General features: G+C 46.9%; 1 protein-coding gene across 19 annotated transcripts in view; it reads right to left on the bottom strand.

Annotated features, from left to right (window-relative positions):
* Positions 1-17,503, bottom strand: part of KALRN (kalirin RhoGEF kinase) — a 655,214-nt gene that overhangs the window by 41,240 nt on the left and 596,471 nt on the right. For 9 of the 19 annotated variants that reach the window (XM_064571764.1, XM_064571770.1, XM_064571777.1 and 6 more), the window contains 11 exons: positions 17,064-17,130; positions 16,138-16,241; positions 15,885-15,954; positions 15,522-15,608; positions 14,707-14,799; positions 13,891-13,941; positions 12,945-13,022; positions 9,219-9,404; positions 8,676-8,847; positions 4,787-5,025; positions 2,868-3,124 (listed from right to left, as the gene is read on the bottom strand). In XM_064571764.1, coding sequence (XP_064427834.1) covers positions 2,868-3,124; positions 4,787-5,025; positions 8,676-8,847; positions 9,219-9,404; positions 12,945-13,022; positions 13,891-13,941; positions 14,707-14,799; positions 15,522-15,608; positions 15,885-15,954; positions 16,138-16,241; positions 17,064-17,130 — 1,404 coding nt within the window. The other 10 variants (XM_064571776.1, XM_064572429.1, XM_064572307.1 and 7 more) reach the window with 7 other exon arrangements.

Genomic DNA, 17,503 nt, shown 5'->3' with positions numbered 1-17,503 from the left:
CCCATTACATGCTCTCAGGGTGGTGGGGGCAGCAATATCCTAACTCCTTCCTTTCCACAAGGGGGTTGGAAGCTACTTCACAGACCTGTAAAGACAAGCTCAGAGCAGAGCTCTTGAGTTCCACATGTCAGGACTCAAAAACAAAGACACCAAAAGCCAAGTCACAAACAGCATTAGTGACCCTGGGCAGGCATCATCAGTTTCAGGTGTGGTCACAGAATTTGGATGAAGTTCTATCATTGTCTGGAATAGGTGAGGTTGGCCTCCCTTCCGTGTCTCCTTGTCAAATTTAGGCCTTTGCAGACAGAGCTTGATGAAAAGAGCCTTCATTAAGGGAAAGAGGAGAGGGAGAGAGAGAGAGAGAGAGAGAGAGAGACATAAGATTTAGGAGGAAGGAGAATGTTCTAATATGTCAGGAGTTTTAGGATGTCTTGAAGGTGTTTCCAAAATATTTATCACTAATACACAGGTTCAATGGTCACCCTTCTGAGTAGGAAAGAGTAATAATAGTCATGTTCTCAGATTTCAGGGGGAAGCGGGCTCCATCAGAATCTCTTGGCCAGACCTTCTCTTGTACCTCCTGAACAGGCAGGCTCCCTAGCATACCAGCAACTTCCTTCGGTTGTACCTGTGTGAGAACCAGTCGTGGAAACTAACTTTAGACAGTATCACTGTTAACTTCAGACATTCACCTCATATCTTTACCCCCAGAATCCACATCCCTGACTCAGTCTGAGAACACCTTGAGTCAGGGAAGTCCATGCTACAAAGACTCCTAGGGTGGACAGCAGAGTGAGCGTGTGTGTGAGCGTGGGGTGTGTTCCTACGTTTATTACAACCCTCTGGGGGTCATTCAGTATGCTTGCTGAGAAACTAGAAACGTTACAAATAATGTTCAGAAGGAAGACTCGGAGTCGTATCAGCGGCAGGACAGGCTCAATTTCACATTCTTCTTCCCAGAAGAAGTTGTCATCATGGTTTGGGGAGCTTCCATCTCTTGGCCACAGGCCCGGGAACTGATGTGGAGACAGGGTTTCAGTGACATTTATGCTGGAGGCATCCCAACCAACTCTGACTCCTGTAGTCATAGTAGGCCCTGGGGAGGGTGTGGTAAGTGTCCTTCACTGATAAATACTGACAACCATTTCAAGTCCATGCCTCTGCCCCACACCTGCCAACCCTTGTGCATGAAGGGCTGACAAGGAACCAGAATGACCCATTCGTATTTGGATCTCTTCTCTTTTGCCCAGCCTGACATCCCTCCCACCTTCCCTCCCACGGAAGGTATGAAAAAGTGATCAAAAGACGCAAAAGTGAGGAAGAAGTCCTGGGTGCCTGAACAATTAGGTCACAAATCATGACAAGTTAGCTCTGTTAGTTAACTGACTAATAAGAACTTCAATGCTTTGAGGGCCTTTATTTCCAAAGCTTCTTAAAAGGTATCCAAAACAAATGTCTTTTGAATAAAATGACTTGGGCCTATTGTGCCTTAGAGGCCACCACTGATTTCCAGCTGGGCCTGTGGTTACCTAGAAAGGCCAGGGTGAGATCAGTCCCCTCTATTCCCTGAGTTAGAGAAAGGGCCAAAGAAGCGCTGTTCTGTTGGTGCCCCTGTTCAGCTATCTCGTGGGGAGTTCCTTCCACCTCTGCCATGGATGGCCACACAGCATGGAAAACGGGGGGTGCAAGCCAAACATTGCCTCGTACATCAGTCATTACTTTACGACAGCACCTCAAGGGCACCCAGCTGGACAGCATCCAATCTGTACCATTCCACATCTCAGGGGTTAGAGACAGAGATATTACAGGGGCCGCTGAAGGGAAGGCTAGTATTGGAGCTTTAGTGACTAAAGCACTTTTTGTGTAGGAAAACACTGCCAATGCATTCAACCGATTCCTAAAATATAGAAAAGAAAAAAAAAAAAAAAGAAGAAGAATAGTTTGCACATTTAAAATTCCCAGAATAGTGAAATAGGGGAAAAAGGGTCAACTAGTCTTTAGCCTCATTAAAACATGCTCATGGTGAAAATTTATTTTACATATTTAAAATAGTACATTTAAAATTATTAGTTACATTACAGGTACAATGATGAACATTGTGACTCTCCATTTATATTGCACAACCTGACTTCATCCATATGGGGTTCTTTAAATAGTGCAAAATACTTTATACAGGAATGTGTTCGGAAGGGTCTTCGCAACCAAAATAAGGAAAAGAAGTATCTTACAAATTACCATGAACATATATTAAAGTGACAGGGGAGGGGAGAAATTAAAAAAAAAAAAAAGTTACAATCTGTACAGAGGAATTGCCACAGACAACCAAAAAGTTCCCCCCTCTCTCCTGGGAGAAGCAGCAGGCCTCTGACCTATATAGGTCTGGCATTCGTGCTAAGGTACTTTTTGGTGTCAATCAAAAAGAAAAAAAAAAAAAAAAATATATATATATATATATCAGTAACTTAATACAATATAAATAAAGTCCAGTCCAGTGAATCCTGTGGTGGGTCAAATGGAGCAACGGAAGGCAAGCCTTTGTCATCTAGGGTTTCAGTAGGGTTCTTTTCTTAATGGGGGAGGGGAGGAAAAAAAAAACGAACAGAAAATTATAAACGAAAAGGGAAAAAAAAACCCAAAACCAAAAACCCACAGCCACTACTGTCAACAACAACAAAAGCCTGGAACAATCCAGCCTGGCTGCCCCATGCTGCGTGTGGCTCCAGCGCTCGAACATTGGTTCCGGTGGCACTGTCGAGAATAAGCAGCAGGAATTCCCTAGCGTGTGTTTGCATTTTTTGTGTTCTTTGTTTGGTTTTGATTTTTTAATCCACACAATCCTCTCCCAGGGAAGCCAACGAGGCACTTACTTGATGCTTCCGTCACTATTTTCTGCGGCCGCCGTGGCTTTGGGTAGGGGCGCCAGGACGCTGCCTGGGACCCAGCCCTCGGCCGCCGGGGAGCGGTCGCTGGCAGGCTGGTACACCAGGCACATGTTCTGCTGGTTGACGGCGAGGACCTGGACCACCTCACCTTGGCTCACACAGATTTCGTTCTCCTTCAGTGCATAGTAATCTTTGATCACGGCCATGGATGAGGTCCCATTGCAGCCTCCCAGGTCGCCCTGCTAAGAGACAAAGGCAAGAGTGACACGGACACAAGGAGGCCGTTCACATCCCTCTGCGTGGTTAAAGGCCAACCCTCTACTAGCAGGGTAAACAGCAGGCAGAACATTACCTTGAGCAATAAAATGATATCTATAAACATGCTTTGAAAATCTACTTTTTATAATGATGTTGCATATAATATTATAATCAAGGGTGAATAGGTAGAGAACTGTCTAGACAAGGGAACATAAACACCTTCCACCTGGAAGCCTCCCTAGCATGCAACCTTCCCACCGGCATCCTCTAATGTATAGAAGAGGGTGGCACAGGTACACAGAGACATAAGCCCCTGGGCAGAGTGACGTCGGGGCAAAGGTCAGGTCAGGGTCACAACCCCCTAGCAGAAAGCAGACACTTCGAAACATTTTTTTCTTCCTTTTGCGTTGGTCTTATGCTACATTCTGATCTTTGAAGCAGGAGTAACAATGAGACATTTGCCCAATTCAACTGGCAAGACCATGACCTACCCTGACCCAACCCCACTGGGAACAAAACTTCTCTGGCTCCGCCCATATTCATTAATACAAGAGGTCCGGCCTCTGGGGCCTTTTCATATGACTACACCAGGAAAGCTGCTTCTAGACCTGTATCTCCTAGTGAGGCCTGGCTACCTCATACACCATGATCAGAGCCAGAAATTCTTCAGTAAGTTTGACAAAAGGCCAATATGACTTCAACTAACTCACAAGGGTAATTTTTAATGTAGAAAATCATTTTTAGGTAATGTGATGAAATAGGTCAGTATAGTTATTCTAATACAGAATTGAACTTAGACATTAACAGTTGATTTTTAAAAAATTTATCTTAGTTTTTATTAATAGATCATTAAAAAATTAATATCATCTAATAATTTGGATAAAACTACAAGATCAGAACACGTAAGGAAAAATGTAAGTAAAAAAAAAATCTATTCAAAGATCCATTAAGTTCTAGAGGCAACCGGGGCCTAATGAGATTAATGAACTTGCTAAGGTTCTAGAACAAGTGGGTTGCAGAATTTGGAATGGGAACCAGATTGCCTGAATTCCTAATCTAGCACTTTTCCCATTTATTCTCACACCTACCACTTGGTAGGGTCAAAACAGCTGTGTAGACTGGATATACAGTTAATTCTAAGCTGCTCTCGTGGTGCTGTTTGAATTGTGGATTATCTGTGAAAAATGTCTCATCCAAGGTTGCTACTCCCATTCACACTCACAATGAGCAATTTCCCCTTGCTGTATCAGCCAGTGGATGGCGAAGGACTATGAGCTCACTTCAGCAGCTCATCATTAGAAAGGGTGACCTCTTTAAGCTGTCAAACAGTAGAGTTGTGACTTTTAGTGATCCAAACTACAACTACTCTAATTTGGTATAGGTCACCGTTGCCACCACAATATTTCCTTATATTTGCAGAGTTTCTGCAGATGACAACAGCCCTTTGACACAGAGTGTCTGAGCAGAGGGAACTGGTCTAACTCACTCAATTTGCAGGGGAAGAAAGAGAAATAATTGAGACTCAGCTGTATTTAGTGGGTTGCTTCTGGTCAAATGAGAGGCATAAAAAGAAGCTACTTCCTCAAGTGAGCCCAGAGGCTGCGCCCTCAGGGTGTTGAGGGTGGGGATAAGGTGCTGTCACTTACCTTGCTGGCCTCAAACTTGTCCCCAGGTTGGTGGTAGTCAAACCCTGGACTGCCATTGGAGGTAGATATCTTCAGGGGTGGCAGAGGTGGGTTATAGCTGGAGCCCTTTGGGGGCTTCTCAGAGCCCGTGGGGACAGAGGAGTAGGGCCTGGGGCTGGCTTGGGGAACCCTGGATGGCTGGGACCTCATCACGGCCGTGTTCCGTTCTTTCCGTTGATACTCAATGGGCGACTGTAGGGCTGTAGGGTAAGAGTGGATGGTTACTCTGAGCTCCAGGAATCCCACAAGGATTTGGAAGCTTATTACACAGAGGCTTTGTGCCAGGCATTGAGGTGTTACATGAGGAAGACACTACCCTTGTTTTTAAGGAATTTATAATCTCCTGTGAGAACTAAGAAAGCTACCTTAATGAGGAAAATGCAAACACGAAGTGATGCCCTATGTGAGTGCACAGTGTTGTGCAAAAGCAGGGAGAGAAGGCTTTGTGTGTGTGCGCATGGGTGTATGGGCCTATGGGGATTGGGTGGTGATACGCTTCAGACTCTGCAGGATGTAGGCAAGTGTGAAGTGTGTCTGGAGAACGGGATGGAGTCAGATGACCTGCAGCAGAAGGCCAGGTGTCTCTGTGGAGGAAGAGGAGATGAGACAGGTAAGGGAGGTTATGGGTGCCATGGCTGAAAGATCTACAAAGCCAGGCTAATGAGTCTGGGTGTAATTCTGAAGATCATGAAAAGTGATTGGATTAAATGAACTTGAACATTTTAAATTCTCTCACCAGAGCCACACCTGAAGAACATTAACCTTGTGGCAGTTGGGAGGAGGTATTGGAGAGGCTGATTCAGAAACCATGAGATAGTGACCAGCAAGAGACCCAAGCAGAGTAGAGCTGGTGAGAATGTAGAATGGCTATGAGGTGACATGTGTTCTGGAGGGAGATTAGAATCTGCCACAGCCTTGATGCAAGGAGGAGACAAGGGCTGAGGGTCACTCCAATTTGGAGACTGGCAGAATGGTAGTCAGTGGAACTCAGGAGACAGAGGAAACGTGAGCTTTGTTTTACAGAGTTTCAGATAAGAAAGTTCCAAGGCCTGAGTACTAAAGAGGGATAGCCAGGCAAAAGCCATGCAGGTCAAACTGTCATAATGACTTCAAGGGCTGGCCCACTTTTGTCATTTTTATCAGGATTCTCTGTAACAAATATTTAAGTGGGTTAACAGTTGGAGCCTTTCAATTATAGGGATATTTCTATAGTGATAAGCATGTACTTTGGTAGGACTCAACATAGGGCCACCATTCTTCATCTTTGAGGTCTCAGGAGGCCCTGCAATGCCTGCACATGTCTCTGTAAGCAAAAGGCTGGCCCTGCTCTATCATCACAGCCTTATCCCTTGAGTGTGTCAAAGTATTGGGCTCCTGCCAGAGCTCAGCTTTTCTCCCTGGACAATATTCTGTAGGTATTAAATATTTAAGAATTGATAATGTAGTTCAGTAATAGCTCCATAACTCACTATAATTAAGAGAAAGGTCTCTTGGAACCATGTAAAAGTCTGGATCATGGACTACACCCAAAGAAATGCAGTTCCAAGTTTTAAGTAGATGGCAGAGAATTTTGAAGTGGGCCTCATCAACCTGACTGTATGAATCAGTATCCATCACATGGAATTGGGGTATTACCTGATTATATATGTAATAACTGTGCTGAAGTGTTTCAAAATAATATGGCTTTTTAAATGAGCTACACAGACAGCCTTTGTTCTTCCACCAGTCTCAGTCTGCATTACTCAGGTCTTAGGATCAGGGAAGCTATGCATCTCCTGGGAGGGTTTGTTTCTGCCTGATATATAGCATCTTATGCCTGATCCTGTTTCTTCCTTTGCTTTGTTTGCTAGGGAGCTCATAGATAAATGTGTGCCCTACCACCAGCGACTATACTGTAGTTTATGGTTAAAAGCCTAATTTTAAGTTATAGGGTTCTGGGTTCAAGTCCTTGTTCTATTACCTACTGTTTTTGTGACCTTGGACAAGCTTATTAACCTCTCTGACTCCTTTCCCTCACCTGAAAAATACAGGATGATAGTACTCACCTTTCCATGTTGACATGAGGATGAAATGTGATAATACATGTGAATACATGCTTAGCATTGTGCCTGTCTCAGAGAAAGGACTCAATGGTACGAGCCATTGTTGTTACTGCAATTATTGCTGGTTTCATTTTTTTCTTGTCTTTTGTACTGAATTGATAAACTTAAAAATCTCATTTCAGCTTAGAATCTATCAGAAATTCTTAACTACTGAAAAAAAAAAAAGAAATTCTTAACTACTGGAATACAATTTATACATGTATTTTATATATGTGCACCTTTTACATAAAATTATTTTATCAGCATAGGTGTTAATTCAAAGTTCTACATTCAGAAACTGTAAACTATATACAACTTCTGCTGCTATCCCTCAGGGCTGGGTTGGTGTTTAATTTTAGACTTTTCAGAGCCCTAGAGATGACAAAGTTTTTTTCATCAAACTGTTCTACAGTTGGGGGGCCTAGGGGCATGACCCCAAAATACTCTCACACTTACAGTGTGAAATTGCTTTGAAGTTTCATGTTTATCTTGCTGTATAATTTCCTTTTATATGTTTTAAAATAAATACAATGTGTTAAATCCCTTACATGCAGTCAGACTGAGATTGTAGGGAGCTGTGCCATGTTTTCCTGCTTCCCGTACTGCTGACTGGCACACCAGAGCCCGTGCCGATGTGAACAGAGTAGACTGTCCCTCCTTTTCACAAAATGAGCCAACAGAGGCCCACAGAAACATCATGACTTGCCCATGGTCCTCAACTGGTATGTTACCTTTAATCTTTCCCCACAGCATTCAGGTCAACGCTGGACACCCAACAAGGGCTGTTTGCGCCATTTGAAAGAGTCCAGATTCCAGTACTGGCAAGAGGTGACACATCTGACAGTGGACCTGTGTGCATGCATGCACGTGCGTGTACATACAAGCATATGTGCTTGGTGAGTCTGTGTGTGCGTGTATGTGTGTGTACGTACAGGCATATGTGCTTGCTGAGTGTCTGGGGTAACTTCATTTCTGGTGACATTCTGCTTTCAACTTCCAGCTCTGTTTCTGCTCAGAGAGACTTCTGAGTGCATCAACTTGAAAGATGAGCACCGGTTTAAAACTGTACACTTCCTGTCACATGCTAAGCTCAACGTGGAGACAACCCCAGCAGCGAAAAGAAATAAAGAAACTTAAACAAGGTAGCAGCGCCATTTCACTTCGGTTCCCACCACCAGTTAGGGGACTCCTGCAGGGTCCATAGAGAGCTACACTCTCTGTAATCATGAGTTGTGGGAAGTTTCAAGATATTACTGAAATTTAGAGTTTAGGGATCACCTCTCCTTTGAAAGGGCTCAAGTTGGCTAGCAAGAGGACCTCTGTAGGCTCTCTCACTGATCTGTCAAACTCCCAGTGAACACTAAGTAACACCAGAGAACCTGTGAAAACACCAACCATTAGCCACCAAATGGGAAAACATAGTACTCTGATAGCCCCTGAGACAAGGAGGATGTGCCCAACTCAGACTTCTGCCACAATCATTACGAGTTGGCACGGGTGGCCACAAGGCATAGACCCCATGGCTAGGCTCTAAGAGAACAGCTCTTCTTTTGGAAAGATGGGGCTTCTTTATCATGTTCCATCTGTTCCACTGACATACCCAGGTTCAGAAAAATTCTCAACAAAGTGTTTCTGAAAACTACAAGTTTATCATCCTTACAAAATGTCATCCGGGCTCATGAAGTCACCGTTAAGCCCAGACCCAAGGAAACTCAGAGGTGTGGGGTTCCCTGAAAATGGCCCTGTTAGAAGCCAGGCCCAGTACCTACCATTTAAGAAGTCTCGCTGTGTTTCTAAGACTTGATTGATGTCCTGTACCCAGGCCTGCTGGATGTCCGCGTTGGCGGCTTGCAGAATGACCCTCTCGGAAGTCTCTCTATTCATGAGCGCAAACTTACAGGGGTCATTGTCCACGTTCTCCTCCAGGACCAAGTAATTCATCTGGAAGAAACCAAGTTCAATCTTTTCATATTTAAGTGGTTTAAAAAAAAAAAAATCAACAACATACTAGAGTTCCTCCAACTTTTTATTTCAGGAGCTATTCCCAAAATTTTGTCCTGGGTCTAATAGCTAAATCCTTTGGTTTCTGACTGTGAGTGAATGACATGATCCTGGAGAACCTGCAGGATCTGTAGGACCTACTCTCAGCCTGTCTCTTTCTCTCAAAATATTTAACCTTCACACCCACAGCTTCTTTGGCTGAAAGACTGTCAACGTTCTGAATCCATACTCACTCCAGGTCTCTGTCTTTGGGAAGCAGCTCCCAGGACTGGCTCTTCCCTGCCCTCGGTCATCCCCACTGGGAGCCTTACCTTGATGCTTCTTTTGAACATGTAGCCCGGGGTGAGTGATCCCTTCCTTAGCAGTTCACTGAAGATGACGATTTGCTCAAAGAGGAACACGCGCCTCTCCTTGGTTCGGGACTGCATGCCTGCGTCCAGCTCAATCACATAGAACGTGTCCTGCTGCAGCAGCTTCCCCTGCGCGGTCAGGGTGCCCTGATGGAAGCAAGTGCTGGGGTGAGGGAAGTGACAAATGGGGAGGGGGCCACAGCCCTCTGGGCCTACAAGACTGGCCCCCCTGAGGACACAGACAGCAGACCTGACACTAAAAGCCTCAGGACACTAGTAAGAGACTGAATTAGGACCGATCCATTCAGATGGGGCAGACACAGACCCCTGGGGGTGGGGGGGGGGGAGGGGGAGGGAAGGAAGGCTGGGAAACCACTAGGAAAGAAGCAGCTCTAAGAAAATGCCAGAAGGGAGGAAGATAAAATCATTAGCTAGAAAGATGTTCAGGAATTATCCTGGCTCTTCTTATTTTTTATTAAAAGGAAAACAGAAAGTGGGTGACACCTGTAGCCTTTCTGTCCTCAAAGCTCTGAGAAATGTTGTCTGCTTGGCTCCCCTGCAGCATGGGCCAAGGACCTCGGGTACTCTTATGGTCATGAACCTAGAACCAACCTGTGGCCAAGGGAAGTGATGTAGGCAGGAATGCAAGTAATCTTAATGAGTTGGGCTCCTCTCATCTCCTTCTATTATTTGAGGATAGAGTCTTAGTTAGAATTAGTCTAATTCTGAAGTCTTGGTCTCCTGCTACCGATCAACAGGTACAGCTGGAGTACCATATACAGGTGTCCATGTTTTACAAGCTGGTAGATATTTTTCTGGGTCTTGAGATCCTTCTTAAAATGCTTTGAGCTAGCAGGCCACTTGCCAGCCTACATAGGGGGAGCCTATTTGGTTTGATTTTCAGAGACATCTTCACATCTTCAAAGGGAATGAGGTCCAACCCAGCAGGTCTTCACAGATGCGACTGGAGAGCCTTGCTTTCCCTGCTGTTCTGCAGCAAGAACACGCTGACACCTGATATCTGATAGCAGCTAGAGGGCCTCCTCTGAACCATACTCTCTCAGGTGATGACTTTTGCCCTTCAGTAAAAATGTGGGCCATTCTCTGCGCATGATGCCTTATTCCAAACAGTACCCAGCACAGGGGTCATTTTTCTTTTCTATTCCCGAGAAACACCTGCCCTCTGCTTGGATCATGGCTCCTTACTGTCAAGGTCACCAGCCAAACAGGCTTATCTTTACCCTGGTCCAAAGTTAATATTAAGCCAGTGACCAGCTAGCCAGGAAAGCTCTAAAAGCTCTATTAACATTACGTAAGAGCCTGACCCATGAATTATAGCCCTGCCAATACTGAAGGGAAGGCTAGAGGATTTATAAGAGAGAGAATCTAAGTGAGGAGGCAAACTTCTCCCAGGCCCAAAGCCCTGGACTTCAGAAGGGACAGAGGATGTTCATGGTCCTTCTTAATTAGCTGAAGGAATGCAAAGCAGATTCTCTGAGACTTGATGGAAAAAGGAGATGGTGGTGCTTGATTGAAAAGAGAAGATAATTCTGCAGTCTGTGTCTGGCCTTCTGTGTACACACGTGTGCATGCACAACGCAGTTCCTGTGGAGTCTAACATGAGTTAGCACGGTCAGATGCTGATTTCCTGTCAATGGTCAGTGCCTCCAAAGACCCAGAGAAAGTCAAGCCAGACTCCTCCTCAGAAACTTGTGGACATCAAGGCTTAAGAGCAAAAGGAATTACTTGGTTTGTTCAGAATAGCTTCAGACCTAGCATAGCCCCAAGGGAAAAAGTGTAAAACTTCATCCAGTATGACTAGTGAAAAGCTGTAAGAACTGCGTATAGGGGCACCTGGGTGGCTCAGTCGTTAAGCGTTTGCCTTCAGCTCAGGTCATGATCCCAGGGTCCTGGGATCGAGCCCCACATTGGGCTCCCTGCTCAGCGGGAACCCTGCTTCTCCCTCTCCCACTCCCCCTGCTTGTGTTCCCTCTCTCGCTGTCTCTCTCTCTGTCAAATAAATAAATAAAATCTTTAAAAAAAAGGAACTCAGGGTATATTTCTGCTGCAAACCCCTGCTTGCTCTAATGCCTCAGGCCTACCATAGAGAACCGGGAATCTATGAAAAATAAACAGTAAAGAAAAACCTCCACATAGTTCCTGGTCACAGGAACAAAGCAGTGGCAGACAGGGACACCAGGAAGGGCTGGGAGGGCAAGGAGGACAAGAGAATTGGGCTCAAGAACATTATGAATCCAACTCAGTAACCCAAACCTGAATGTAGCATCTCCTAAATTTACTTATAGACCACTCTGCCTTATTTCTATTCTCTTCTCTTCTATTCTATCCTAATTTAGCCAGGGGTGGGGGGTGGGTGGGTGGGTGGTGGTGGACGCTATTATTTCTTTATTATCTCAACTTCTAGGAACCCCTTTTCTCTAGAAAGAAATAATAAAATCTTAGGTTGCAGAATTACCAGGAAACAGGATGAGAAGATCCACATCTTTCTCTAAGGGGTTCAACAATTATTAAATGCCAGTCAATAATTGTGTCAGTTCCAATTTTATCATATTAATATCCAAAACAGATTATATGTAGCATATGAGGTTTGGATATAAACTAATGGCAGCCACTTATCAAGGTTATGGTAGGAAAGTCCATTTTTTCTTCAAAGGTTCACTGTTATGAGTTGAATTGCTCCACCTCCACCTCCTTCATATGTTGAAGTCCTGACCCCGGCTATCTCAGAATGTGACCATATTGGAAGACAGGATCTTTACAGAGAGAATCAAATTAAAGTGAGGTCATTAGGGTGAGCTCTACTCAAACATGACTGGTGTCCTCATAAAAAGGGGAAATTTGGACATAGAAAAATGTACAGAGGGAAGACAGTGTGAAGACACAGGAAGAATGCCATGTGAACATGACGATGGCCATTTACAGGCCAAGGAGACAGGCCTGAACAGATCTGTCCCTCACAGCCCTCAGGAGAAACCATCACTGCCTATACCTTGATCTCGGACTCCTAGCCTCTGGAAAAGTGAGATGATAAATTCTGTTGTTTAAGCCACCCAGTCTGTGGGACTTGTTATGGCAGCCCTAGCAAACTAGTTATTCACTGAAGCCAAAATTCTGGGGACATCTAGCTGTTTCTCCTAACACTTGATTCTCTTTTTCAAAGAATAGAAATATGCACACGTTTTAAAGCTTTAAATGTTCATTTAACTAAAAAGCCAGCCATTATGTAGACCTAGAACCACTCTCTCAAAAAAAAAAAAAAAAAGAAAAAGAAAAAGTGTTCCATTTTTCCCTCTGGTGCTACTTCCATCCCCTAGTCCCACTCTCCCTCACATTCCACACACTCACGTCCCAAGCAAGAAAGCAAAGCAAAGAGGTCACTGCCAGGTCCACAGTTATAAGGAATTTTGGGTCTTTCCAACCCCCTTGGAATGGTGACTCCAGTTTGGTAGACTGCTCTGTAGCTTCCTCTGACTGCCCTATTACTGGACATCCTAAATAGATACATCTTTTGGGCCCACGAGCCAGAGGGGCCTGGCATGAAGGCACAGATGGTGAGTGGAGGCAGCAGAGGAGGTGGGCACAGGGCTTCAAAGGGAAGCTGCCTCGTTGCCCCAGCTCCTGTTGTCCAGAAGAGAGAAGGCTTGGAAGCATTCCTTAAGGGCTCACCTCAAAGCCCTGCAGGCGTCCCAGATTCATCATGTCATTGCAGCGTTTTGGAACAAGGCACATTAACTCCACGGCTTTCTGCGGGAGAGAACAATAGCAGCTCAGGAGCAGGATGAGCACTCAGGCAGGAAGCTTAGGGCAATTCTGTGCTGGAAGACAGGGACCTCCTAGGGGCTCCCTGATTCTAGGAAAGGACACTGGTAGAGCAGTATGGAGCCCACTCCTAGAGCAGTATGGGATTTTCTGTTGGGGTATTGGTCCTCGGTGCAGGGCCCCATGTGAATCAGTGACCACATGTGGGGAGGCTACCCAGCCAGCCTTTTCCTCCTTCCCACTTTTATTTAGCAATTCTCTTTCCTTCTCATATTTTCTTTCTTCTCTCTGTTGCTTCTTGGCTGCCTAAGCAACAGCTTAGCCTGGCTTGTGAAACACTATAGGTTTTAACCTAAAATAACCTGCCAGAATGGTCTGTAACCTCTCCGGCTTATAATAATCCCCATGGTGACATTGTCTCAAAGGACTTCACTTAGGGAGTAATCCTCAGGGGTAGGGGAGGGAGTGAAAACAGGATATTTTATGTGTTGAACTCAGATAGTACCTGGATTCATGGATGAAACTGCACACTGAAACACTGAATCTCTGAAGGATGTTAGAGGACTCAAATACCCGCCCCCCCTTCCCACCATGTCACTGGAGCCACATGGAGAACACGAGTGGGGTGAAACTCTGGTCTGTCCCAGGACAGAATTCTCGGGTTATAGAAAAACACTCAGTGTTTATTACTATTTGCCATTCCCCATCCTGTCGAGCAGCTGCTTGCAAGGGGCTCTCACTGAGAGGACTCTGCCTGGACCCTTGGTCCTCGAGAGCCAGTTCTTCTCCCTTAGAGACACACATCTAAAACGCTGTCGCCGAGAACAGCCAGTGTTGCAAGCAGAAGACTCACCTCGATATCGGAACACTCCAAACCAGCCTTCTCACTGTATCTCAGGAAGTCCTAGCAAGTGGGGGGAGCGGGGAAGGGTGCAGGATGGTGACATCAGTTAGGAAAATAGAGCACTATTAAAAATCCAGCATCATAAAACCTCCGATGACACCCAGACAACTTTCCTCCCCAACAGACACGGCAGTGCGCTGTAGAAGCTGAGATATGAACTTCTGAGTCATATTGGAAACAACTGGAGAAAAACCCCCAAATACTCAAAGATTAAAAGCTGTGGGAAAAGCAAGGGGGCGGGGAGGGAGGGAAGAAGTGAGAAGGAGACTGTAAGCATGAAGAGAGGGGGGGTTATGTCCAGAAAGGCTGGGAGAAAGGAAAGCTCAATCTCCCTCTTCCATTTACCTCAAATCCTATAAGACAAACCAAATTAAACCATTTTTAAAAAGTAAAATATGATCAAATTTTAGGTATTACTCATCTAAGCTTTCCAGGGCCTTGCCTTGGCTCTTCTTTCTCCTCGTGGTCACTCTGATTTTATGTCACTATTTTTTATTTTGTAAAGGTCCCAAGTCGGTGACAAAGAGAGTGCATTGAAAGAAAATGAACTAACCTCCAACCTTAAAGGCAGGAATGACGTGCGTGCGATTTATTTGGGGGCAGAGCTGACACAAGTAACAGACAAGGCAAGGTAACAGCCCACAGACGCCCCCCGGGTTCACGGGAAAGCTGTGGTGGAGACAGAGCCTCACGCTGACCTGCTCCCCAACTCGGAGGCTGAGAAGACCCTTCTCGGGCCCTGACTCGGGCTCACAGCTCTCTCACCTTGAGGAGCAACTGGTATTTTGTGATTCTCTGAATGGGCTTGATAAGGAAGTCGCTGAGCGTCAGCCTTTGGTTGATCTCCTGTTTCACCTCCTGGAACACAAGGGAGCTACGTTAGAAGAAAAAGGAGCCAAAGGGCTGGGGTCCTGGGGATCAGGGGGCAAGGTGAGAAGGACAGGCCCTCACGTTTGCTAATGAAGTTTGAGAACCCTCAGAGCGGGGGAGAGGGAGAGTTGCCCACACAGCTGCTAACGGGTTATGAACAACACATCACGGCCACCTTCTGCCACCTTCTGCAGGTCGGGCACCTTCCCACCCCGCGTCCGCTCACTCCGGCCCTGGGGGCCACGCCGGAGCGGGGGACACGCCGTTCCCTCTGCTGCTCCAGGGTCACGTCGGAAGGGCTTCTCCTAGGATCGGCGAGCAGTCGCCTGAGGGCTCTTCCTGAGGCGCAGCCTCGCCTCTCTCTCCTCCCCCAGCGCGGCGCTTCCGGCCGGGGCGCAACAAACACTCGCAGGGGCTTGACGGAACCTCCGCAGCGGGAGCGCACGGCCCGGCTGAGGAGCGCGGCGCGGGCCTGCGCTGGGGACGGTCCCGGAAGGGGGCACCGAGCTCCTGAGGCGTGTCCCCGTCATGCCACGCACGGGCCGCCGGGCCGCCTCAGCTCCAGCCACGGGAACTGGGCCACGCCAGTGGCTCCCCGGAAGGGGTCCCAGCGCTGGGAGGGGGTGGGGTGGGGAGCTGTGGCTGGACGATGGCTGCCCCGGCCCGAGGTGCTGCCCCGCCCCCGTCTCGGCGAAGCCCGAGCGGCTTACTTCGAAGTAAGCGTCGTACTCGGCGACGACGTACTCGGAGCGCGGCTTGTTCTGGCAGTACCACACGTAGATGTGCAGCTTCCGCTCCTGCAGAGGCAGACGGCGGGCGCTCAGGCGGCCGCCCCCCGCCCGCGCGCCCCGCCGCAGAGCACACGGCCCCCACGCCCCGCGCTCTGGGGACACGGGCGGCTAAGTACCACGGACGCAGGAGGACACGCAGTAGGCAACAGCCCATCTCACCCAAAAAAAAGCCCTCAGGGAGGGGCGAGAAGGCAGGCAAGTGGCGAGGAGAGCGGGAGAGAGGAGGAACTTTCCAAGGCATGCGGGGAGGGCGCGGTGCGGAGGCCGCGGGGAAGCACTCACGTGTTTAATAAAGAGCTGGGCCAGTCTGTCTTGCTCCTGGATACATTTTTCCAGTTCAGCCAGGAAAAAACTAAAAGGAGGGAGGGGGATAAGGGAAGGAAGCCACCTCCTTCAGAACAGTATTATTTCTCTGGGAGGAGATAAATGACACCAGGCTCTCCCCCAACCCCACCCCTAAGGTCGGCTGCAGGGGGAGGATGGGAGGGTCCTGGATTCGCAGGATGCCCTGTCCTCAGGACAACGTGGCACTTACTCCTTATGCCAGTCGTAAATCTGGTGAATATTTCCAAACACAATTTTATCCTTCCCTCGCATGTCCTCAGGGACACCCTTTTCTTCTATTCTCTTCATGAAGCCCTGTAGAGCAGAGGCAGGGGTCAGTGGGGCATTTTCAGGAGAAAGCTTTCTTGCCAAGCCCCATGTACCGCAGCCCCCCCCCCCCCCCCCCCCCCCGTGTAAATGCCCCCTCTCTGCAGGAGTCTGAGGGCAAGCTCTTCTGTGGTTTCTCGGTGTCCAGCCAGGACTTCACCCCATGCAGAGTGACAGACACAACTCTGATGAAGTTCTAGGTCCCCTTCTTTGTCTCCAGCCCCCTTAAGAGAAGGTCTTTTTCATCCAAGAATCTAAATGCCCCTAAAGTAAATCCCTAAGAAGAGCGCTGTTTTATTTACCACCAAGTTGACTCTTAACTGTGGACTTGTCAGTCTTGTCTTATGGGTGGATTTTTCTTTGTCTGTCCTCTTGGTAGCCATAACATTCTTCTTAAAATCTAAGGAGACTCTAAGCCCCAAGGTTTCACTAGGAGTGCCCTGCTTGTGCCCATGGTGACTCATAGCTCTGAAGAATATATGTCCATATGGTTAAACGCCAAGGAAGAGCTCTTGAGAGAGTAACTGGTCACCTAAAACAAGGTGAAAGGACTCAGCTTTAACCAAGAGGCTCCCCCAGATGCTGCAACATTTGGGACCCCATCTCCCTCTGAATCTCTCATATTTCAAGGAGAAAAGAAAAAAAAAACCCTACATATTTCATTTGATCTATTGTCATTTTTAGTTTCATTTCTGCAAATACACAGAAGTATTTGCACATAACCCACAAGTTAAAAACACCTGGGCCCAGATAGGGTCCAACATGCCTCTGGTTAGGTGACCGCAGACCCACCTTGAGCTACATACTCACCTCCACCACAATCCCCAGATCCTTGACATAGTCCTTTTCTGTCTGTACCAGCTCATTCAGGACAAACCTGAGCGGGAGATTAAGAACAATGAGGGTTCCTCTTCATTGTAAAGCAAGAAATCTTCACACTTAAGTTGACAGGAAAGTTACTTTGGCACTTTTATGACAAGACATTTTGGCAAAACTGAGTTATGAAAGCTTTGAGGCCAAGGGCTCACCATGAGATTTTCTTCCTCCATTTCCAACTCCATTCTGTGATTACCAAGAGGAGAAAGGCATTTGCTTGATAACCAACCTTTGAGGTCTCAGAGACACCAATATCAAGTGAGGCCTTTTGAGATACAGAAGCTACAATTATTCCGATAGGTGTCCCTGGTAACCGGCCTGCAAAAGCCCCAGTCAGAGCCAGAAAGGTTGACTGCAGACACCCCGTAATCACA

Source organism: Mirounga angustirostris, unplaced genomic scaffold (assembly GCF_029215605.1).
Source record: "Mirounga angustirostris isolate CCGP_5_RB_7025 unplaced genomic scaffold, mMirAng1.0.hap1 SCAF_1, whole genome shotgun sequence".
Lineage (NCBI taxonomy): Eukaryota > Metazoa > Chordata > Mammalia > Carnivora > Phocidae > Mirounga > Mirounga angustirostris.
This window is presented reverse-complemented; position numbering and strand designations above follow the sequence as displayed.